Source organism: Ochotona princeps, chromosome 3 (genome assembly GCF_030435755.1).
Source record: "Ochotona princeps isolate mOchPri1 chromosome 3, mOchPri1.hap1, whole genome shotgun sequence".
NCBI lineage: Eukaryota > Metazoa > Chordata > Mammalia > Lagomorpha > Ochotonidae > Ochotona > Ochotona princeps.
The window spans coordinates 28,284,504-28,310,264 of record NC_080834.1 but is presented as its reverse complement, the minus strand read 5'-3'; the positions used below and the strand labels follow the sequence as shown (position 1 = coordinate 28,310,264).

The 25,761-nt window shown below is 43.7% G+C and overlaps 1 protein-coding gene across 1 annotated transcript in view; it reads right to left on the bottom strand.

Annotated features, from left to right (window-relative positions):
• Positions 1-25,761, bottom strand: part of DSCAM (DS cell adhesion molecule) — a 526,318-nt gene that overhangs the window by 181,183 nt on the left and 319,374 nt on the right. The window contains exons 10-11 of the mRNA XM_058661256.1: positions 16,713-16,832; positions 5,095-5,268 (exon numbers count right to left, since the gene is read on the bottom strand). Of these exons, the coding sequence (XP_058517239.1) occupies positions 5,095-5,268; positions 16,713-16,832 (294 nt within the window). The remainder of the gene's footprint in view (positions 1-5,094; positions 5,269-16,712; positions 16,833-25,761) is intronic.

The window sequence follows — 25,761 nt, the reverse complement described above, 5'->3', positions numbered from 1 at the left end:
CCGGGCCCCCAAGCAGCACTTTCTTTTCACCGCCATACCCTCATCCCCTGCCTTCTACCCAAGGGCAATATAGCCTGGGGTTGGCTGTGGTGTGGTGGTGGTGACCACAGTCCTGGCAATAGATCATTGGTAGTGGTTTTTATGGTCATGGAGGGCCCCTCCCCATCACACACTGTTTTCATTACCATACATTCCCTGAGGACTAAAGAGCACAATGAATGGTTGCATTCTTCGGATAGAGACTCACTTTGCAGGGATGGTTCAAAGATCTAAAGGAAGGCTGCTGGATTCAGCTACATAGTTTCAAAAATATGTAGAACAAAACACTAAAAAAGAACTAAATGACTCGTACATGCAGTAAAGACAAAGCATGGATAGGCCGACCTCTCCAGAGCCAACATCATACAGTCTGGACTCTGTGTGTGCTTGTAGAATATGTACATGCACACACACACACAGTGACATCACTGCTGCTCCCAAACAAAGCCAGTTTCCTCTTCAAGCTTATCTACTTGCTGGAATGTTCTTTCCAAGTAAGTGTATGTTCGGTTGCTGACTTGATTCAATTCGCTGCCAGACCTTATGCCACTCACCCATCTGTGTATCCTTCTCCAAGGAAACTTGCTTCATAATGGTTGACTAATTATTTTCTTGAGTATACAGGCGCAATGACTACTACCAAGCAGGTAACGGGATATAGTCAATAGCAAGAGAGCTCCTGCACGTAGCTGGGCAGCATGTCCATGGAAGACCCCCCAGAGGCTCCATAGAACACTGGAGCTTGACATCATTGGCATGAAAAGCTAGGGTCCCAGTGGCAGAGGGTGAGGACGATGAGGGTTAGACGTTAAAGGGAACCCGCAGGCAAAGATAAGGATTTTTTAGAAGGATTGAGGAACATTCAGTCCATGAGTCATGAAATCCCTGAGAAATGATGTGGTCCTGCCTTGCCAGGCAACCACAGGCAGGACTGGAAATTCAGTAAATCTACAGCAGGCTCATTGTTAAGCTGACGAGTGCCCATGAATAATGCTATAAATATTCCATCAGCCCTGGGCAGAAACAAGGTTCACCAGCCCTGACCGTGTGAGCCAAGCAGTGATCGGGCTGACCATCAAATCACTCCACGAGGAATGTTTCAGAAGGAGCCAGGAGCTTGAGAACTGTGTGAGCAGAGTGTGGGGGGGGCTGGTGCACACACACACATATGTACACACAGGTATACACACACTGTAACAGCACAGAGCTCTGGCCACCTGCAGAGGCTGAAGCTGTGAATGGGGAGGAAGCCTGTGAATTGCTTCAGAGCCAGGAGCTCATCAGATTCCTGCAAGAATGACTAGCTCCACAGGGAGGCGCCTGCTGCAGTTTGATAAGCAGGGCTCTTAGAGGCCGCAGGCTGGATCAGAGAGGACCTGACAAAGGAGGAGTTGCTGGCTCCATGGTGAACTGTGTACTCCTAGGGAAATCAGTGCTCCTGCCAAGCCACACCATAGATTGGATCGGCCAGAGGCAGGCAATCAGGGAACCAAGGATGCGGAGTTGGCTTTGAAGGAAACTCCAGGAGGGCCTCCCTTGTGAGAGAGTTCAACAGCTCTTGGAAACTTTATTCATTGCTTGCTGATGGGCCTCACTGTCCCAGTGGTCCATGGTATGGAGGAAGAGAGCATGGCTTGGAGCCCAAAGCTCCTGAGAGGCCAGGCCAGTACCAGAGGTCATTCCCACTCCCCTTTCTGCCAAGATCTCTAAATGTTGTTGAATGACTCAGTCCCCATTCTGGGCTGATTTCCAATAAAGGTTAAACTAGTAGTGAGTTCAGTAGAGACAGAAGCAGGGAAAGCACCCTGCTGGCTGGAAGGGTTTGCAGGGGGGATATTCCCTACCCTGCTGATCATGGCCTTTCCTGACAATTTGGCACACATGTGACAGCTCCCTGCTGGCTCCTGGCCTCCTCGTCTCCGACTCTAATAGTAGGTGTGTTTGTGGTGGGTGAAAGTGGTGAAGAAGCTTCATGTCAAGATGACATTCTTTGGGCCCGGCGGCGTGGCCTAGCGGCTAAAGTCCTCGCCTTGGAAGCCCCAGGATCCCATATGGGCGCCGGTTCTAATCCCGGCAGCTCCACTTCCCATCCAGTTCCCTGCTTGTGGCCTGGGAAAGCAGTCGAGGACGGCCCAATGCTTTGGGACCCTGCACCCACGTGGGAGACCCGGAAGAGGTTCTGGGTTCCCGGCATCGGATCGGCGCAGCACCGACCCGTTGCGGCTCACTTGGGGAGTGAATCATCGGACGGAAGATCTTCCTCTCTGTCTCTCCTCCTCTCTGTATATCCGGCTTTCCAATAATAATAATAAAAATCTTAAAAAAAAAAAAGATGACATTCTTTGACAGCAGGAAGAACACTTGCCAGACCAGAGATGGAGAAGCTCAGTGAACCCCAGTGCTGGTCCCAGCGGCAGTCATGGGGTCTTCACCGTCAGCTCCTGCCAGGTATCAGGTATAACCTCACTGCCACAGACCACGCCACACACCTGACTGCTCAGGTGCTCCTCAACCAGACCAGGACCCCATCTGCCCTCCACCACTTCCTCCCGATTTCCTTGGTGAAATAGCCACACAGCAGGTGGCAGAGTCCCCCCACCCCGGTCATGTGTACAGCCCCTGTGTCCATTTTCACATGCTCAACAATCTGGGCAAACCAATCGGCAAGAAACCAGCAGAAGTTATGTCTACTTACTTACTGTCATCTTTAAAAGGTGTTATTTGAATAAAAGGAATGTTCCCTGCCATGGATTCTGTCTCCAGACTTCTACATAGCTTTCTTGAATGATTTATTCATCTCTACAGTTGGGATATTCTGGTTTTCAAGGACTAAAAATACCAGAAGCTTGGAGTCAAAATGGTTTTTAAAACTAACCACATGTCATTAAGGACTGGCAACACTGGCTTACTCCAATTCACCCTTCTGAACGCCTTGCAAGGTTTGAAGGAAGCCAAAGTCTGGTCTGCAACGGGACGCCTTTCTCTCAGCAGGGTGAGCATGCTAAGCGTTTTTCCCTTTGCTCTCCCCCATGCACTGCACAATCCTTCTTGCTTCACGTCTGTCCTGTCCATGCCTCTCCATCTCACAAACGCAGCCTCTGCAAATGTCCCTGCTTGGGTCTTCATGGAACCCTCACCCACTCAGGTGGCAAACACTACACATGTGGAGGTTTACCAACAGTCGCGACTTGTTCTCTCAGCCCTGGGAGCTGGAAGATCAGGAGCAGGACACAGCATGGTTGAACTCTGGTGGAGGTGAGGGTTCCCTGCAGGTTCCCAAGCAGGTTACCAGCTTGTTGCTGTGACCACGCATGCTTGAGACACAGCCCTTGTGACCTAACCACCTCCAAAGACCACCTCTAAGAGCATCTTCACTGAACTTAGGGTGTCAGAGCAGGATTTGGCAGGGGGCGGGAAGTGGAGACAGACATCCCAGCTGCCAGAGGGCGCCACGGGATCCACAGTGAATGGAAGCTACACTCTCCTCTTTGGGTTCTGTGTTCCCTAAGAGCAGGAGTGGTTTCCATTGGAGAGGATGCTCAGTGCCCCAAGAGACAGTTCACAAACTTCCTGCAGAGTTCTGCTCACACCCCATGCCAAGGTCTGAAGAGATGTGGGAACATCTCCCAGCCATGTCCCCACCCAAGAATCGTCCCTAAGCACCTCACGCAGTGCAGGTTACGCTGCACCTGGCCTTGGCATATAGTGAGCCTTCTTCTTCCTCATTCTCACCCTTTCTACAGTGCAAGCTCTTAGACACATCCATCCCTGCATTTACTGCCTTCATAAGAGCTTGCGGAAATTGTGCCAGACAACATTTGTAAAATGGAACAATGTTCCATAAATTTCAACGCTATTAAAACACGTGCACAAACTACTTCTCTCTCCAGGGAAAGACGAAATAAGACTGGCCAGCAAGGGTCCTCACCTCTAGGTTGCTTGATTTTTTTATTGATTTATATTTTTTAAAGGTATCATTTCAGTTGTGGTTTTAAACAGTATCATGGTTTGGTTTCGGATTCCTGCAATTCAGGTCCTTCACATCACTGAATTTAGATGTCAAAAATTATCCAATGAATATTTACAAAGCACGTGTCAAAACTACCCCTATTCCATGTCAGGACTTTGATCTGTTAGCCAACACGAAGATTTAGTAATAGTTCAGTACTTCCATTGTTCTTTTAAAAATTACGCACTGCCTAAAATAAACTCTCAGTGAATCGGGTTGGAAAGTAGTTTTTGTGTAGCTAGTCTTTAGACGTCACCTCCTCTCAACACACACACACACGTCATCAATGTTGTTCTAAATATAATTCTTTCCACGTTATCAATAGCATCATGAATTTACAGAAGAAGCAGTTGATAAGGAGGACCAAGTCTTGCAATGAGAAACTCACAATCCCCCCAGCAGAAATCTCTATGGATGCACAACCCACTTGTGGTTAGCTGGCCACACAATTGTTGGCCAATGAGCAGAACTCTGTGAAAGCTAGCCCACTTCATGCTCTTCTCTTAGCAGTTCAGTGACCTCTGTGTAAGAAGGGTTTTATTACAAGGTGACTGTTCCTATGAGGTAGACATGAAAGACCCCTAAGCAGATTGCTACACACTCACAGCTGTCTGGTTTTGGTACCAAGGCCTCAGGTGCCTGGTTGTACAAATGGTGTTGAACAGGAAAGCAAGGCAGCGAAAGAATAATCAATGCATGCAAATAAGTCTCCCTAGAGAACATGTGTGAGGTTATACACTGGGCTTCCCCACAGTAAAATGAACAGGCTAGAAACATGGATGCTGAGAACAAAGACATCCCCTTCTGCTAACCCACAGCCTGTTCTCAGGGTGGTGGGGAAGAAAAGTTGCCCACAAGAATGCACATGGCACTAGACTGCAGACTGGAGAATGGCCCAGACAGGCCGTCAGCCATTGACTGGATGTTTGAACACCTCCTTCTGCTGTATACTTAGTTTTAAAATCTAAACAGGTACGCAAAGGCACGGGGAAATCAAACACACCCCCAAAAGGCCAGTGAAGTGAAGTAAAAGCATTCCTTCTTACTTTTCACCGTCAGGTACATGGACTTGCTGACGTCTGCGCCCACGTCGTTGCTGACCTTGCACAGGTAGTAACCGCTGTCTTCTTCTACCACATGCTTGATCAGCAGGGACCCATTGCTGAGCACCTGGATTCGGCCGTTGAGGGCAATTGGCTGGAACTGGGGCACCCCAGCACCTAGGACAGGATAAGAAAGAGCAGGTGTGATGCAAACATAAAGAGCCATGGGGGAGACCAGGAGCTCAGGTTCACTGAGACTAATAAGATGAGGAGCCTCAAGGGTTTTCTTTCTTCTTTCTTGTTGCTGGAGAGGAGCACATATTTGAAAATGACAGTGTTTCAACCTCAGATAAAACAACTATTTTTACACAAAAAGTCAAATTTCATGAGTGTTAAGCAGAAGATAAATATTCAAAGAGATCACAGTAGAATGATCAGAGCAGTGGTGTCTCTTATGACACTTCATAATGTCCCTCTATTCCCAAGGACTTAAAATGGAAGCAGTGTGCGCTCTGGGAACATGGCATTTGAAGCCCTCACTTACGGCAGGCATCTGGCACTGCCGAGAAAGCACAGGTGCTGCAGGGCACTCACCTAAGTATGATTCTGTTCTGGCTAGAAGCCCAACTCACTGTGAACAAAAATTAGTGTAAATAATAAGCTGGGTCATTGCACCTAGACACCACTTTCCTGAGAGTGCATCCACGGAAGGAGACTGACACAGCTGTGCTGGGCTATGGTCCTAATGTGACATCAGCTGCAGGAAACTTGGTGAAGAGAACACTCTAGCTGATGTTCTGAGAGATGCTGGAAAGGTGGCAGCTGGGATTAAGGTACCACACTGCCTGACTTCTCCTGGGGGCATTGTTGGGCCAGGTGGAGGATCCAGACCTCGGAAGGCTCTCCCAGGGAGCCCCATGTCTCTGACTGGAGCCTGGAAGTCTGAGGAGTTGAAAGCTAAGCCTTCAGGTGGGGGGATCCTTTGATCTTCCCAGAGTGCCATCCATGTGTGTGACCAGGGTGTGTTCTATAGAGAAAGTGCTGATTCCTTGGCCCCAGACCCAACAGAGGAACTGAATAGATTGGTGATCTTCACACTCACCATTTAGGCAACCAAGGACACCAAAAGGAAGACACTCCCCTTGCTGCCTCCCACCCGAGCTGACCATTTCCTTGCTGGTGTCCCTGGAGTTCACATGGTCAAGACAATGGCTGTGCTTTCTCTTGCCTTGTTTTGGTTTCAAATATTTTAGCAGCAGGATCTGCGCCCCATGAAGAGACAAAGGACATTAAGGACCTTTCCCAGTGAGCAACAAGCAGGATCCTACAGAATAGGGCTGCTGGGAGGAGGGCAGGGCATGGAGAAACCTGAATCAACAAACTCAATAGCTTCACTTCCTCTAGGGCTGTAGAACGCTGAGGGGGAGATGCTATGTCCATTCTGTAAATGAAAGCAGCAACACACAAAGAGACTGCTAATCATACTTTGAATGAATCAAGAAGTTGAAGTCAAGATCAAGGTAAATTTAGTCCTGATTAACTGAAAGTCCTAAAAGCAGCCTGGCTATACAGTTGACCCACCTGCGGCACAGGGCAAGTGGGGCTCCTAGGCAGAGAAAGAGATGAGAATTGTCCCTCACTATGACTTTCGGCATCTCCTCTCTGTATATCTGCGTTTCCAATAAAAATAAATGAATCTTAAAAAAAAATAACCAGCCCATTCAGGAGAACTACCTTCTAAGGGTAAGTTCCCAATGAACTTCAGACATGGCACTGGATTCCCTTGCCAGCCTCTCAGATTAGATCAGACCTCTGCCCATCTGCTGTCCCCTAGCCCCCCAACACACCAGCCATTAGCTGTGAAGTCCACAGAGTTTAAATGTGAATTTGGGGAACCAAGTCTTGTTCAATCCAAGACAAACACAGTGGTCAAAATTCCACGCAAATTGATGACTGCCAAGAAGAAAAAATGTAATACCGAAACATAATAGACGAAGCAACCAACAGAGTAGAATCCAAAACGACTTGAACGCTCAGAAACAGATTTACTCTAATGATCTGTCTGCGTGGACAGATGGAGGGATTCGGATGAAATGAAGAAGCTATTAAAAAGAGAAAACTAGGCAGGTAAGCCAGCAATGATGAAGGGAATATTTAGCAATGAAGAGTGACACAAGCAGCCTGGACACAGCAGAGGAACCATGAGAGGAACAGGAAGCATCTAAAGTGAAACGAGACTGAAAACCCAGAGAAAAGTTTATCCCAGAGCTGCCAAAATAGCACCAGATATCCTGACAGTGAGCCATTGTAGTCTCAGAAGGAGAGGGCAGAAATGAGTAGACAGACTATTTTAAATAAAGTCATTCATATCACTAAATTTGGCTGAATTGGCCTTTAATAGAACTCAACACACAGAAGTGGCAGAATGCATCCTAGTTACAGGTGCCTAGGGAGTAAGTACTGCAATGGGCCAAATATCTATATACTGCCCATTCAACCCTTACACTTACTGTGTTGGAATTTTAGGGCCTTGTGTACGGGATCAGTGTCCCTACAAAAGGCACCCTATGGAGCCACGCTATGGAGCATCCTCTCTCAGCTGTGTGGGGACACAAGAACTCGCACTTCATCCCCAAGAAACTGATCATTTCAGACTGAGTATCCAGAACTCTTGGAGACAAGTGTTTGCTGCTTAAGCCAATGCCACATTGCTAAAGCTGCCAGAGTGGACTGAGGCAGTTGGCCCAAAGAGAATCCATCATGATAATAAGTTTCAAGAGTTTTATACAAAAATCACAAGTGTATATTTCAGTTCCACAGCAAAACAAACAGGGTGAGTCTTTGGTGCAGTGGTTAGGATACTGCTTGGGAATGCCTGGACTTGACTTCCAGATATGCTTCACATTCCAACTTTCTACCCAGATACATCCTAGGAAACAGCTGGTGCTAGCGTACATTGTTGAATTCCTAACACCCATGTGGTAGACTCAGCTGCTGTGTGCACTGGAGGAGGAAACCGGTAGTGAAGGGCATTCTGTCTATATATTGTATATATATATATATATATACAATTTGAAAAACCAAATCCATGAATATATCATGAAAAGTGATAAACATTTGAAAATTAAATGGCACATGGGTTTAGCAGAACTCATGAGTCAAAGGGAATACCAGAGATATTAGAACAAAATATTTTGAGTTAAATGAAAATGGAAAATTCCAAGGTATAAATTGTTGAGATGCAGCTAAAAGCTTAGATGGAAGTCTGAGTATTAAATGCTTATATTCAACTTTTTAAAAACTCACAAGTCAGTGATCTAAGCATCTACCTTAAGAAACAGAGCACAAATTAAAATCCAAGGATAGGATAAGGAAAAGAAAAAAATAATAACCCCTGAAGACAATGAAACAGAAAATGGAAACTAAGTTACAGAATTCTAGCAAACCCAAAAGATATTTCTTGAAAAGAAAAATATGCAAATAAATAACAATATATAAATAACTCTAGCTGGACTGAATAAGGCAAAAAGAATAATGATGAACAACTATAATGAGTCAATCACTCATTAAAAGAATAATACTAAAATGGTGATAACTCATTTGACAATTTAGATCGAATTTCTTGAAGAGAACACCAAAGGGACTAATGTCATGGCACAGGAATGCCAGAGTTCCCTGAAAGTGCCAGTTCACGTCCTGGCTGCTCCACTTACAATCCAGCTCCCTGCTAACTCGCCTGGGAACGCACCAAAAGACGGTACAAGTGCTTGGGTCCCCCGCACTCACATAGGAGACTTGGATGGAATTCTTTGGTTTATTGTGGTACAGCCTAGGCCATTGCAGCCACTTGGAGAGTGAACCAGTAAATTGAAGATTCTCTGTGTTTTCCTTTCAAATAAACGAAGTAAATACGTATATTTTTTTGAAAGAGAGACTAAATACTTGGGCATTTAACCCAGGAACACTCAAGTTCAAGGCTGGGGGCTGGGGGCTGGGGGCTGGGGACTGGGGGCTGGGGGCAGAGGCAAATCTTCAGGAATGCAGGCAACGAGATTAAGGAACCAGAATGTGGAGGACCAGAGAAACAAGGGTCATCCCTCTGGGTCCTCTGCACCCGTTTCATACAGAGTTGTTTTAATATGAAACTCCCTGACTCTCTAGAAACTTTCACATAAGGGAGTGCTTGGACATTTATTTCAGTCCGGTGCTGTCCTTTGAACAGACAACAAGTGATTTTCAATGTGAACCATCTCCTGACTACCTAACTGGTGTGGTCTCACCAAGGAAGTCAGCAACTGGTGTTGGCAGAACACGGATCTTAGAATTAACCTACTTGAGGCATTTGAGCTCATCCCTTCCCATGCAGTGCTCTTGATATTCTGAGACATGTGTTTTGAGAACAATCACAGGTAACCTTGTCATTGAGAGAAAAGGTGTAGGCAGCACAAATATGAGGTGTTCTATGGAAAGCCTTTAAAGCAAAAGGAAACTCCAGAGAAGCTCACAAGTCAGATGAGATCACAACTTGAGATGTTTGGCCTGGTGTGCAGAGAACAGCTTCTATTTCTATCTGGAATAGGTAACCTTGCCTGGAAACAGATTATTTGTGTATCTGGTTTTATTCTTACAGATTTCTCAGTAATAAAATCAAGCTTCTGTTGGCTTCTATAAAGATTCCATGACTTGATCTTTCTGTAGGTGGATGGACATCAAGCAGAAGAGGGGGCTTTTGGATAAACTGTTTCCACACCACATTTTAGCAGGTCATGTGGAGACCCCAGAAGAGGAGATTGGGAAACTAGGATCTTGCATGAAGAGACCAAGAGCAGGAAGAACAGAAGGAGGAAATGGGCATGGAGAAAGCCAACTTACAGACCACCAGGCAGGACACCGAAAGATCACAGTGTAATTAGAATCTTCTGTTACATCCTAGAGCGTGTAGGGAACAGAAGCTACCCAGAACTCAACATAACTTCTTTTCTGGGAGAGAAGATGCAGACAACTGGTCAACAGTGGCAGAAAGATCAGATTAAACTCTAGCCAGTAGCTAATGAACATTCACCATGGTTCACCACTACAGACCAAATGAAAGGAAGCAATACCATTGCTAATGAGCATAAAAATGATTTGAACAATTGGAAAGATTGGGTATTGGCAGGTAAGACTCAATAGCCCAGTGGTGCCAAAGCTACTCCCTCACTGCCACCACCGTGGTGCCCCACATGTTTATCACAAACCTCCAAATTTTCCAGAATAATGCTTCGGAATTTGAGAAATTCATCCCAACATTAATTTGAAATAAGCTGACAAAAACATTTATGAGGAAACAAAGTTTTTTTGAAGAATAAAAATAGTGAAGGACATAAGCGTCTTGCAAGATATTTAAGTGTCAGAAGCAGAAAAATCACCACTATGTCTGCGTGATGCTAAACCAGGACCACTCTAAAGCACCAGTTGTCCTATTTTATTTTTCAAATTAGAGAAAGTTAGTTACATGTTCAATGGTTTGGAGGAAATTGGTTAGTCATAGAAGTCAACAATTAAGACATTAATATGATGACTGTGATAACAGCTAATCTGCATTGACTAATTGCTATGTGCTGGGCACTTTAAATACTGCCTTCTACGAAGTCTCTTTCTAAATCATCATATTAATCCTCTTATTTTTTCTGTCTCACATATGAGAAAGCTGCAGTTCACGCAAGCTAGGTAATATTTGTGCAATGATAAAGCCAACGTTGCTACTCACACTGTCTTCTCTTTGATGATTTATCATGCTCTTTTGGTTTTCTATTTTTCCTACTATAATGTCTACACTTAATGAAGCTTTGTATAAAAACAAAAGGATTTCCAATTTGGAAGTGGAAGCATAAACTGGTATTCTTTCTGCGAAGTTTACAGACGACAATGGGGGAAAGAAATGTAGAAAATGTCAACTCTATTTATTGTGGAGTTAGGAAACAGCTAAGCTCTAACAAGGGTACCCAGCCAATGAACAGTGTTGACTGAGCAGAGGTGTGTGCAGAAAGGGGAACAGTGGCTGCACCTCAATGGAGTGGGTCCCTGCTGAGAGTGACACCTGTGTCAGCCTGAGAGGTGTGCAGCATCTGAGCTGAGACAGGAGCTCCTCTGGACCTGGTGTGGATTTTAAAGTTAGAGAAGCAGGGTTAAATGAAGAATCAGATACTTGAACAATGCAATCACTTTTTCTGAATGCATCCATGAGCTCCAAATCATTATGACATTTTCCGGAGAGACACTGGAGGAAACAATGGCAGTGGAGACACCCACCTGCCAAGGACCATCTTTCAGCTGCCTGCTAAACAAGCACCAGCTGGATTCTGGGGGCAGTGTGCTTAGCCAAAGCACAGCTTCAAATCTGCTTAGGGCTAAGAGTGAGCTGGTCAGAGAGCCAGGGAGTCCTTGAAAGAATTAGTCTGTGTCTCACTTCTGAAAGCTCTCTGTAAGGAGCCGCCTCTGGGGATGAGGCAGCCCTGCCTTTCTCTTCATCTTGTCATGGTAATGTGAGAGTTGCCAGGGCCACTCAGAGGTCATCTGCTGAGGATGTCCACACATGCTAAGAGGAGCAGAACTCTTCTCAAGACAGATGTTTGTCTCTGTGATGACTCAGGAGGGCCAACTAAGACACCAAGGAGGTCATATCGTTGGTGATGACTTACCTGAGGCTGCAGGACAACATGGGATGAAATACACTGGGTCATCCAGGTAGAGTCTAAGCATGCGACTTGTGGGGCAGGTGTTTGGTGCAGTGGTTAAACCATTGTTTGGGATATGCCATCCAATATTGGAGGGCATGGGTTCTCCTTTCAGGCTTCTTGTTATAACACCATGAGAGGTATTGCTGATGGCTTAAATATCTGGGCCTAGCCACCCACCTGGGAGGCTCGGATTGTGCCCCTGGCTCCCAGTTTCGGATGAGCCCAGCCTTGCTTGCTGTGGACATTTGAGGAGTGAACTAGCATATGGAAGCTTGCTCTCTCTCTTTTTAAAATAATTGTTTGAAAAATTAAAAAGTGAATCCTATAGATGTGGAGAGTAGAGCGATGGTTCCTGGAGGCTGAGGAGAGAGTAGGGATGTGAGAGAGAAATGTCGGCCGATAGGTACAAAGTTAGTTACAAATGTCTCAAGTTCCTTTAAAATGATTTATTTATTTACTTGGAAGGCAGAGTAAACAGAGGGAGATGTCTCTCATTCACTGGTTCACTCCCCCAATAGCCTCAGTGGCCAGAGCTAGGTTGTGCTGAAGTCAGGAGCCAGGGGCTACTTCCGGGTCTTCTATCAAGGGTCCAAGGACTAGAGCCAGCCTCCACTGCTTTCCTAGGTTCATTAGCACGGAACTGGATCAGAAGTGGACCAAGCCGGGACTCAAACCAGCATGTATCTGGGATGCTGGCACTGCAAGGAGTGACTTTACACTGGTTCCAGTTGCCATTGTTGTACTTCACGGCAGATTGACTCTAGTCTGCTGTAACAACGTACTGTATATTTCAAAACAGTCAGTGAGGATAATTTTCATTGCAAAGAAATGATGATTCTTTAAGGTAGAGAAAGAACCAAAGACTGGTCTGATCATAACACAAGACATGCAAGCATTGAAATAGCCAATATGTGTGTGTACATGTTTGTGTATCTATAATTATTCAATGGTAATCAAAAATAAAATAAAATAAAATAAAATAAAATAAAATAAAATAAAATAAAATAAAATAAAATAGCATAGCCCTGGACTATTTATGTCCAGGCTCTACTTGCAAGTATAAACAAGACCTGTGGGTTCCTATTGCTGAAATGAACCTAAGTTAAGGTAGAATACACTTGATGATGTATTCACATGAGCTCTACACACACTAAAAAGTTGTGTGAAATATGGTTAGTGTTTGTTTATATTTAACATCAACATGTTCACAGTTGCAGTATAACATCTTGGTAACTGACAAAGATGTAACAATAAGCCCAGATCAAGCATGACTGAAACGTTTAGGATTATCTTTGTGTAGATACGGGTATGTAATTGCCTGAAAGGCTGGGAAAAAGTTTTCGTGTTTTTCCCATCTAATAGCTATCTTTGTTTACCTGTGACTGATGCTATTTGGGGAAATGTAACTTGTTTCACACTTGCTTTAATCAGTTCTATTTTTTTCTTTGATGATTTAACAGATACAAAAGCTGCTGTAAACTTAATTTGCAAATCTGAGGTGGGAAGGAAGGGATAATATGTCTGTAATATCCATGCCAGACACAGGAGTAGTTAACCTGTGTGCAAAACTTAACATAGAGAGGTGAGTATGAAGATAGTATCAATCAAAACTTCCCCAAGAGGGAAATTGGAATAACCAAATAGAATATAGCATTTTACATATCACTAGTAAAACAGATATGCAAATATAGTCACATGTTTTCACTTATCAGATTAAAAATAAGAATAGTGTAGTGAAGGGAGCAGGTACACTTTCACACTTTCATCCTATTGATGGCCAAAGTGCCCTTGATCAAGACAGAACTGCAGCCCAACACGTGGCCGTTCTAGTTACACCCTGGGACTGAACTTTCAAAAACAAAATATTGGGGTGAGCACTTTTGGCTTAGTGGTCATCACTGAAGACTCCCACATTCCACATTGAGGTGCTTGGGTCCCCTACTTTGCTTTGGCTCCTCACTTATGTTCCTTCTATTGCAGACCCTGGGAGGCAGCAGGGTTGACCATAATGTCTGGGAAGTCCTGGATTGAAGTCCAAACTGTCAGCTTTCCCCAGCCCAACTCCTACCTACCACTATGGACACTGGCTAATGAACCAGTAGTGAAGGAGAGCTCTCTCTTTGTCTCTCTCTGTCTGCTGTCTCTCTCTCCCCCTTCCTCCCTCCCTCTCTAATACACAAATAAACATTAGAATAAAAAGAAATTCACAAAGATACTCAATGTCATAGTGTTTACACTGAGCAGAACTGGAAATGGCCCAAACCACGTAACAGTGCACATTAAAAATGGCTTGAAAGAAAGTAAGTGCCAAGGAAAATGTTCACAGTACAAATAGGAATCATTTGGGAAACACATTACAAGGTAGTCCAAGTGTTTGGATCCTTGCCACATATGGGATGCTCAGATGAAGCTGCCAGCTCCTGGCCTCAGCTTAGCTCAGGGCTGGACTTTGCAGCCCTCCTGGACTCCTGGCCTCAGCTTAGCTCAGGGCTAGACATTGCAACCCTCCTGGACTCCTGGCCTCAGCTTAGCTCAGGGCTGGACATTGCAGCCCTCCTGGACTCCTGGCCTCAGCTTAGCTCAGGGCTGGACATTGCAGCCCTGCTGGACTCCTGGCCTCAGCTTAGCTCAGGGTTGGACATTGCAGCCCTGCTGGACTCCTGGCCTCAGCTTAGCTCAGGGCTGGACTTTGCAGCCCTCCTGGACTCCTGGCCTCAGCTTAGCTCAGGGTTGGACATTGCAGCCCTGCTGGACTCCTGGCCTCAGCTTAGCTCAGGGCTGGACATTGCAACCCTCCTGGACTCCTGGCCTCAGCTTAGCTCAGGGCTGGACATTGCAGCCCCGCTGGACTCCTGGCCTCAGCTTAGCTCAGGGCTGGACTTTGCAGCCCTGCTGGACTCCTGGCCTCAGCTTAGCTCAGGGCTGGACATTGCAGCCCTGCTGGACTCCTGGCCTCAGCTTAGCTCAGGACTGGACATTGCAGCCCTGCTGGACTCCTGGCCTCAGCTTAGCTCAGGGCTGGACATTGCAACCCTCCTGGACTCCTGGCCTCAGCTTAGCTCAGGGCTGGACTTTGCAGCCCTGCTGGACTCCTGGCCTCAGCTTAGCTCAGGGCTGGACTTTGCAGCCCCGCTGGACTCCTGGCCTCAGCTTAGCTCAGGGCTGGACATTGCAACCCTCCTGGACTCCTGGCCTCAGCTTAGCTCAGGGCTGGACTTTGCAGCCCCGCTGGACTCCTGGCCTCAGCTTAGCTCAGGGCTGGACATTGCAGCCCCGCTGGACTCCTGGCCTCAGCTTAGCTCAGGGCTGGACATTGCAGCCCCGCTGGACTCCTGGCCTCAGCTTAGCTCAGGACTGGACATTGCAGCCCTGCTGGACTCCTGGCCTCAGCTTAGCTCAGGGCTGGACATTGCAACCCTCCTGGACTCCTGGCCTCAGCTTAGCTCAGGGCTGGACATTGCAGCCCCCCTGGGGAGTGAACTAGTGAATGGAAGAGCTCCTCCTATGTTTCCTCTTCTCTTTTTGTAACTATGACTTTCAAAATAAACAAATCTTTTTTTAAAGAGAGAAACAAATATGGTAGTTTGTAACAATTAAATATACAAATAATTCATTTTTTTTAGGGAAAAAATCATGACTGGTGAACATCACCAGTACAGGGAGTTTACAAAGTTTTGGGAAAAATCACACCAAAAGATAAGCTTATTTTCATGCAAGACAACTTTTGAAAGTCATGTATAGTTTTATTTATCATTTACAAATTTTTTTCCATGAAGCTTTTGAAGATCTCTCATTTTCAGGGCTTTCAAAATTTTTCCCTCTCATTTTTTTTCTCAAACTGTCTGATGAATAAATTAGTATGTTAAGATGCCACAGCTGTGTTGTGGCACAGTGCGTTAAGCCACTGCCTGTAACATTGGCATCCCAGGCAGAAATTAATCTTACCTGCTCCACTTCAGTTTAGTTCCCTGCTAATGTGCCTGGGAGAGCATCAGAAGGTGGTCCTTGTATCTGGACTCTTGACACCCATGTGGAATGCCTAACTGAAACTCCAGGTTCTTGGATTTGGCCTGACTCAGCCTTTCCCATTACTGTCATCGGGGAGTGAACAAGTACATGGAAAACCTCTCTCTCTCTCTCTCTCTCTCTCTCTCTCTCTCCCTCTCTCTGTCTCCACATACATAAAGTAAATGAAGTAAATGTTTAAAAAGAAATATGCATACATGAGGAAGAAAAGAACTTCAAATATACTTGCAAGTGCAGTTAATAAAACTTTGCTAAAGAAGACATCAGTGCTCCCAGTGTTGATGGTGCTAGCGTTAGTCTGCATTTCCACATTACTGTTTACTTTCTGTTGCAGCATCATTTGAAGACGTGCAGATTCTCCCCTGCCTTTGAAGCAGAAGTGTGGGTAGGAGTAGAACTAGGAAATATCAGCCACTCCAAATGGGACATGCAGATAGGATGTGCCTGTCTCTAACAGGACCCTGCCAGGAAGACATGTAACTTGTATATTCTAATGTAACTAGGTAACTAACTTTATTAAAGTATTAAATATTGGGAAACAGTTTTCCAACAGGGCATAGTTCTGACATGTCACAGTCGCACCTCCACATATATATGACCTTGAAGCAGACCCTGGCTATCCAAGACAAGTGGGCACACATTCAGTTGCCCAGGTGCTGGACTAACCTATCAGGATAACTGCCTCCCCGGTTGCTCCTTCAAGTAGAAGTTAGTTAGCAAATGCTGCCCCGGTGTGACCAAAGGCACTGGGGTGGATGGCCAGTGGTACATTTGGGGGCATGGATTTATGTGATAGGACAAGGTGTCCACTTACATGCACATCTCTGGGAGGACCCGAAACATTTAAGATCTCATTTCCCCCCTGTGACCTCTTACCTTTAGAGAATTTCCACACAATGGTGGGTACAGGATAACCCTCTGCTGAGCAATTGAGGATGACAGCTTTGCCATAAATCCCATCCTGGTCCCGGGGTTGAACCACGAACTTGGGAGGCACTGCAACGAGAGAAGTTATCATAATCTATGTGAGCTGTGACTTTCAGAACCAGAGTAACTGCAACGAACTGAAAACTGTCAAGGACACTTCAGGGAGGGTGGGGACTTCACAAATTGCATGAAATGTATATTGTGAGAAAAAAATCGTGAGCATTTCAAACATTTTTTGTAACAAACCAACTTAATTTTTTTACTGTTATTTTGCCATGAACTGCTTGAAATGTGTGGTAGTCAGTACCACACACAGGGAGCCAGTGTTTGCACTTCGTGTTCACGGTTTTTCTTCCTCTTACCAATGACCCTTGGTACAGGGAAATGTCTCTGTATTGGGGGTAAAACTTGTCCCTGAAGTGTAGGATTTGATTAAATCAGGGCAATGTGACATTTTGTGTCTGATTTGTGTTCTCTAAGATCTTCAGAAGTTCAGTTAAGGGAAAATAGAATTGCCATCATCACGGAAAGAACAAATTAAACATATGTTTGCTCGTCAAGTAGCGATTATCAAGGACAAGTATTTCTGTCAGGTACAAACTGTTCAAAAGCACTTCAGGTCTATTTTTCCTCTTATTGGACGTAAACAAGAATTAACAGGCACTTTGTAAAAGCAATGATGAACATTACACGGCATTGGAGTCTTGCCAAATATCTGACAAGGACACAAAGAAACCTTGATTCCTGATGTCAGTATCATTCCAGGCCAAAGGAGCATGGTGCCAACGACCAGCTGAAGTCAGGTGACTGACACACTGGGGAGATTAAGGAACTGCTCATCCGGGGAACTTTGTGAGGTGCCAAGAAGATCTATTTCTAAACAAAATAGACACAGGTACTCTGTTAAAATGCACCTGCCAAGAGGAAGCACTTGCTTTGACATCAGCTACAATAAGCTCAAGAGACTTCAGGTCTTAAAGAGAAGACACACATTCCAGGAAGAGAGACTTCTGCAGGGGTTGTTAACCCCTTGGTCTTTGCCAGTACACATTAGCACTACGTTATGGGGACTTGAACAGGCAGCAGCAGATTATCCAAGAGGAGATAGATCACATTCCCATACATTACATTCTTAGCAAATCAGTGTTCTCCCTTCCCTCTCAATAGTTCTTGATAAGACTAGCATTGTCTCCCTTGTAATATCTGGAATTCTCCATTACGAGATAGAAGTGTGGGCCTGTTGACTGCCAACAGAGGGCTACTCCAACTACCATACACAATGCACTCTGGGGGAAGTTTGGTTTTGAGCCAGAAAGGAATTTAGAATCATGCAAAAACAGGTAAGAGCCATTGTGAAAGTCAGTTTGGCCATAAAAATAATCAGGGTGGAGGGAATGCTGTGGAGTTTGCAGAAAGTAGCTGCAGAGGGAGCCACTGCTATGTTTCTGGAGAAGAAATTGCTTCTAATTTTCCATCCCAGTTTTTTATAGACAGTGTTACACATGGGCATTCTAGGCACAGAGAGAGGAGGGCAAACGCCTCCCTTGGCCTCTAGTTCCACCACTTCCTGCAGAATAATCTTCTGCAAGTTATGAAGTGTCGCTTGGCCTCATTTTCCTTATGTGCAAACTGGGAGTCATTACAGGGCTAGTGTAACATTCAAGTGAACTGAATGAGAAAGTTTTCAGGACAGTGGCTGGGAGGCTGTGAGGGGTGAGGAGAAAGGGTCAATTCAGTAAACGTAAATCGATCTGGATTTGACAAATCTCTGATGAGCAAAGTTCTCAGATTGAAAATGAAATATGTAATTCACACGTCCAGTGAGTCCCTGGGATATTTCTTACCTGGTAACTAGTTCTATTGAATGTAGTTGGTATTTTTAGGCATACATATTCAATATAATTCAAATATACTTAAAAGAAAATAATAAGGGATGGGCTTTTATGTTCATGTTATTTCTAAGAAAACTGATAGATTGCAAAGTTTGCAAAATCATGTCAGAATCAATTTTCCTGCTATGAAGGGCAAATTTTCAGGCAACTACATTCTATACTCAGTTAGCTCATGTCCCAATCAGAACAAGTGATTGCCTGTCCAATATGCAAGCTGTTCTAATTGATCCATGACCCATCCCTTCAGTTTGGTTCAAATGCAAAGTGATGTTACTTAAAAAATGATCCAAGACATGTATGTGAGGAATATCTGTTGACATATTCTAACTATGAGGTCATACTGATGGAAATGATCCCTAAATAATTATATTGATTTTACTGTCATTGCTGAAATCTGTTCCAGACAGGGAGGTGAGAAGCCAGGTGCAAGTGCTGCTCTCTTTGGAGATTTACCTCTTCAGAGACCCACATTGGTCCATGTCCACATGAAAGTCTAAGCAAGAAGCTTCAGAATCAAGTGAACTGCTGAACTTTGATAAGACTCAGGGAATAATGGTTAGCTCAGTTATTTGGCTTAAATTTGTATGCCATGCAAGTTGAAATCACCTTGAAAAAAATGTTACTGAGGTAGCCAATTCTGACACTTTCTGAAAGAGAAAGAGCTCTAGATCAGACAATTTCCCTTAAAAAAGTTGACACAAGACTGTCAAGAACTCCAGCATCCAGGGGTTCTTACCATGTGTCAGCAGTTGATAGGTTATTTTATGAACTTCGGAGTTGCCAGAATGGTTCTGCACTTGGGAGCTGCTACCCAAGTCAAGCATACCCGAGACAAGACTGACTTAGATCCTATGCCTGTATCATCACGCATGGCTTGAATTTTGTCTGGCAAGGGTAGAGGAAATGGATCGCTGGGAGAAGTTTGTTAACAAAGTACATTTTCCTGGTCCACGTAGAAACTAAGATATAAGACCTTTGGGGTTTGCTATCACACTGAAATATAATTAATACCAGATAAGACTAAAAATTCAGAGGATAAAAAAACAACAAAGAATCAATGCTTAATTTGCAATTTTCATATCCTCTAAGCACTGAGAATAGTGAATATCTTTAGGGAAAGAAAAGTCTCTGTTCTTACGTGAATAACAGTCTATTAGAGGTGGTGAGGCTCTTTGTTAAAGAATTGACTATTGCCTGATGCAGAAGTAGTTTTTTTTCTTCCTGCAAAGATATTGTTCTGAGTAAAGCAGGATTCCCCCGCTGAGTCATTCAGTAATAAAAGTGAACAATCACCGAGTACCCAGTGTGTTGCAGGTACAATGGGTCACCTCCTTTGCCCCCTCCTAGAATTCTCTTCAAGATAATTCTTATTTTTCTTGCTTATTAGAAAGGATTTCCTACTGCTAAGCACTCTCGCTTCTCAGGGTCTCTTCTTTAACCCAGTTCACCTTTTACTCAATGTACCCCCTGAGTTTTGTAGCCCATTCTCACCATGCCGATGGCTTTCATCTTTCCTTTATGTATAGACCACCAAGTCTCAGAGATAACTAGACATTCCATAAGTATAACAGACTCAAGCCTCCAAAATGGTGCTCATTATATCCAAGTCCGTTAGAAGGATCACTCGTATCCTCCGGTTGCATCTCATGGTATTGGGTGTTGATGAGCTTTCCTTGAAAATGTATCACACAATCTTTAGTTCTCTTACCTCTGTCCTCACATTCCGGACACGTTGGGCTTCAGCACCACGAGGCAGGACAACTCCACACCATTTGGATATTGTACCAAGAAGAGTTCAAGCTTGCTCCCTTCTTCCCTTCTCACCCTCCTTCCCTCTTTCTTCAATGTCGCAAGTATTCTGTCATCAGGAATCGTTTCTCATTGTCACTAACACACTCCAGGAACGGAATACAACTGTCTGTCAATGCGGGAGAGGAGTCAGGTAGAACAACTCTCTGCTTTCCCATCCTACAATCCAGTGGGACATTTCAAAGTAGGCTCCATGGCTGTGCTTCTCACACATGAGCAGCCTCAGGACCACCCGGAGAGCTGACAGAATCACCCACCTCTGAGTCTGCTCCACAGGAACTTTGACTCAGAATTCTGCAGCTGGGAACTCCTAAGAATGCTCTGGTGGCTGCTGGACTAGGGATCAATAGTGCTTTGAAACCCACTGTTCTGTGGGATGCCCCTGACAGCTCTCTACAGGAAGGAAGAAGTCCTGGTTGTCTTATAGCAGCAATTCAGTTATGAAAGCACTGTTTACAGTCCCCCCCCCCTCACCCTTCATGATCAAATTTCTTCCAATTCTGTTATTCTGAGATTGAGAAATTAGATCCTAGATAAGTGATCTGTAGGCAACTTTGACCTTCACAATCTAGTCTCAAGGGAGCACAAGTTAGGACACACTAAATACAGTCTCCATGTGGATTTCTCAAAAAGACTGCCAAGCTCCCCATTGTGCCACCAGAATCCATTCTCTGCATAGTAATCTAATGGATCCTTCTAGACCATGTGGATCCTCCTAGACCATGTGGATCCTCCCATATATACTATCATGTGTTCCCACACTCCACTGGCATAATCCAGACTTCTGCAATATTTTGAAGGCTTCTAGTGACTTGTGTCCTTGGCCACTAGTTTCATCTCTTCCCATTCCCCTCTTGCAGGTTTTACCCTCCAATGATCCTAAAATCTCAGCTCTTCTCCAGACTCTGGGTTGCTCTTGCCATTGGATCACCAACCTGCTTCTCTATCTCTGATTGCCAGCCTCTCAGCTGAAAAGCCCACTTGGCCTGGGATGCTCTCCTGATGCTGTGGCTGTGATTGGTGCTTCTCTGATTCTATTGTTCTGTGCTAACCTGTTTCACCCAGGTCTGGCACTGCATGTTCAATTGCCCATATTCCACATGAGGCCAAGAGAATGAGAACCATTCCTTTCTCCCAGGACATGTTTCTCTGCTAAAGCAGAGAAGTCCTGAACGCCCTTGTTGAATGGACAAGTCAGTAAATGGCACAAATCGCACAGGTTTACAGAATAGAAACACAAAGCACAACTCCGAACAGGGGCATTCCCACAACCCCAGTGTTGTTCTTTCTTTTTTTTTTTTAACAAGATGAGCTTAGCAGAAGCACCATCTGACAGAGGCCAACAGAGAGTGACCTGAGGTCCACAATTGCAATGACAGGACGTGCGTCTGGGCCGCCTCCTGAGTGTGGTCTGGGTGTGTAACGCTCTGAAGTTACTGTTTCCACTCTTTATATATTTATATAGTGACTTCTTATTTGTTACAACACTTCAGTGATTTATAATAAGCATACTTGCAAAAAAATAGTTGGTTTTCCAATGGAGTGCTACTTCCCATAGGGGTGAGGAGTGATTAAGGAGATGGAGAAATGGCTTCAACCAATAGTTACAGCACATTCTCTAGAGGCGATGGAAGTCATTTCCCACACATTTCTCTGAGTCACAATTACACAATTACATGCACAATTACCCAGCAGTCTTTTTTCTCCCCGAAGGAAACATGAGTGCTGTAAATATTTATATTCTACATTATTTATTCATTCTCAAATACTCAAATCCTGTCACGGGGACCACATAGGCTATCTTCAGCCTCCAAGGAGTTTCTTGGGGAAAGTTTGCTTCCAGCATTGCCTTAAATTAGGTTTGTTTAAAATTCAGAGATCTTTGGCTTGATCTGTTTAATTATCTAATTGTTGTTATTAAGTCAGGGACAGTAAGTTTCTAATGGGACAAGCAGGCTTCTCTCCTGAGATGTAGCACAGTGTTTTATTGCTGGAATCATTGGTTTTTAAGTTTCTGTGGACATAGATTTTCCTAGCCATGAAAGGGGTGGGGGCAGGAATTCCCTTTTAAATAAGGCAAAATAAACTGGAAACTATTATCTGCAGGGTGGTGGGGAGACATTGAGATAAATGTTCCCATTCTCCACTTGATGGCTTGTACTAGAGATGGTGAATGGTCAGAATCTAAATGGGCTTCCCTGTATGCCACTGGACACTAACATTCAATGTTTTCCTACCACTGAGAGAATAGGTCCCTGCCTTTTGCTCACCTTTTGGGGTCCCATGCCATCTTACACAACAGTGAACACACCAGTCTTCTTGCTGTCTTTGAACACACAAAAACTTTCCTGATCCAGAGTCTGTGTTTTTCTCTCTGTTTAAAACTCACTTCTTACCGCAGGCTCATTCTTCACTTTGGCTAAGTGTCTGCTTATATACCGTTTCAGAAAGACTTGCTCTGTCCATCAGACCTGTAAAACCATTCCCATTCCAAGCCCTCTCAACCCTCCAAACAGGTGTTATCTCTCACAGTATTCTAGCAGACTCCTGATATGGTTTGCCCATCATCTCTACCTTTGGCTAGAATTTGAGCTCGGTGAAGCAGGAATCGGTCTCTGGTTGGCCACCATGATATTTCCCAGTAGGTGTTTAAGAAGGTCATAGCCTGTGGGCCATAAAACAGTGAGCCTGGAATCTATTTTTCCTGTCAATGGAAGGCTCAGGCAGGTCTTTTGATGCGACAGCTCACCATTAAAATCAGCACCAGGTGCTACACTGTAAGATGTACAGAGGCACAGGCAGTTTGCCTCCTTCAGAACCGCAGATGGGAATCATGGCTTGCACAGTCTCCCCATCGACAACAGGGCCTATGGCAGGGGCAGAATGTCGTTAAGTGCAATACCTTTCTTCAAAACGACTTCACTGAAACCACGGTCAGAGTGTGACCTTGGGTCCACTGTCACATCAACTGTGGATCAGGGAGTTTTTCATTTGTTTGCTTATGCAATTTTCCTTATGAAAGAGCTTTTTTTTAAAAAAAAATAGTTTTTATTAATCTTCCTAGTGACCTATTGAAAAGGCAATAGTTTTTACAATAACTGAAGGCCCTAAGATTGCTGTATGAGATAACTAGGAATTGGGCTTCCAAATTCCATTTCTATCATATTATTTGCTGTATATCTTAGCTTAAATGTATTTTTTAAAAATTTCTTAGTTATCACCTCCACTCAAGCACTATATCACCTGTGTGTGTAATTTATTCAAAAACTTACCATACTTTTATCTTTCTGATAACCCTTTGGTTATCTCACAGCCTGCTGTATAGAATGTATGTTCCAGGCTCATGTGTATAAAAACGAAAGGAAGGAAGGGAGAGAGAGCGGGGCAGAGGGACAGAAGGAAAGAGAGAGAAGAGGGGAGGGTGTGTCACTACTCATGGCATCCTGTGATAAACATGTTACTTACTTGAGGTAACCAACAGAAAACACCTGCTACGTAGGGCTCTATTTTATGAATAAGAATGCTGAGCAAAAGAGATTCAGAAGTCTCCCAGACTACACAGCCAACAAATGTCCACAGTGGGTCCGGGAAGGGTCCAGGCACTGAGCTACGTTGGGGGTCCACAGTGCCACTTTGAGACATCCAAATTGCCCTCACTGAGACATTTCAATAGTAAACGTTTTTATTTCACTTTCTTTTATGTTATTATTTTCTACGGTACATTTTTGTAAGTATAGACATTTTCTACTCCTTCCCCCATTTGTCCCTGTATTATTACAGTAGTATAGTCCTTTAGTAACAGGTACAAGTTGAACAGTTGTTATTTGTATGCGTCATGTCATTTTAGATTGAGACAAAGGTAGAAATCTAGTATTATATTGTCAAGGCATATTTAACCATCTCATTGGGAGTCCTCCTTTCCTTCAGGAGCAGAGATGCCTACTGAAATGTATCTTCACTTCCTGCTATGCAAGTCTCCATTATACAGTGCATCTATGAGAATATATGAATATACATGTTTACCAATATACTTGTTTGTTTTGTATTTTGCATGAGAGTTGCCCTATATCAGAAAGAACATACATTATCTGTCCTTTTTAATTTCTTTGACATTGATTTGATCAGATTTTCTGTTACATCAATTTTGATACTTTGAATTTTAAAATTTTGAATATTGGATCTAAATTATAAAATGCATTTGCATAAATTATAATATACCTTTGTTATCCTTTTAACCAATGTCTTTGGGAGGTCTTGTGATGTCTGTGTTTATATTAGTTTTCCATGGGTGCTGTAACAGTTCCAGAAAACTTGGTGGCTTTCAACAGTGCAAACCTACTCTCTTATCATTCAGATGGTCAGAGGACCAACATGTATTCTGCAGTTGTTGGGTGGAACATTCCAGAACTATCAGTTAAGTGCATGCTGGATATTGTGGCTCAAGTCTTCTCCAATCCTCCTGGTTTCCTGTTTACTCGTTACATCAGTTACTGAGAAAGAACTGTTGAGCTTGCTGGTTGTCATTGTCATTTGTCTTTTTCATTTCTGTTTTATTAGATTTTGCATTGTTTGTATTAAAGTCCTGTTGTTGAGTGTGTCCACACATCAGCTTTTTGTGCCTTGTGACAAAAGCAACAAATTGATCATGATAACATTGGCCGAGTTATTCACCCTAACCCTCCCGGTGCTGAGGCTGATTTTGTTTAATATTTATATATTCTATCAAGATTTTATGATAGGTATTTCATGCTATTTTCACTTGCATTTAGCATATCTAAATGTGCACGTATCATATATAGGATATCCATGATACTTCATGTTTTAATAAGAGTGACCATTTCTTTTGCTTTGTATATTTATTCCATTTCTACTTATAAATATTGACAATTCTGTTTATGTTTCACCATCTCTTTGTCCTCCCTCTTTTTTAACCTTTTCTCTTTTTACTTTAACATGGCTAATTGCATACTTGTTATTCTGTTCTGTTTTTCTCGGTTTTGCCTTTTATAATTGTTCTAGGCTTACATTACACATATTTATATTTTAATGCATATGATAAAATACACTGTATATTTTCATGTATAATTTTTATACAGTCTCAGAATGGCAAAATTCTATTTTTTTCCCTCCAGCCCTTTTTGCTTTAACACTTGTGAATTTTACTTCTATCTTTTATAAGTTGTATGATACATTAATATTCTTTTAAATATCTAAGCATTTTAAAAGAAAAGTGACAATGAAATACCTTATTTGTTTAGCAATAATTTTTTATATTCAGAGAAATTGTATTTCCCTTT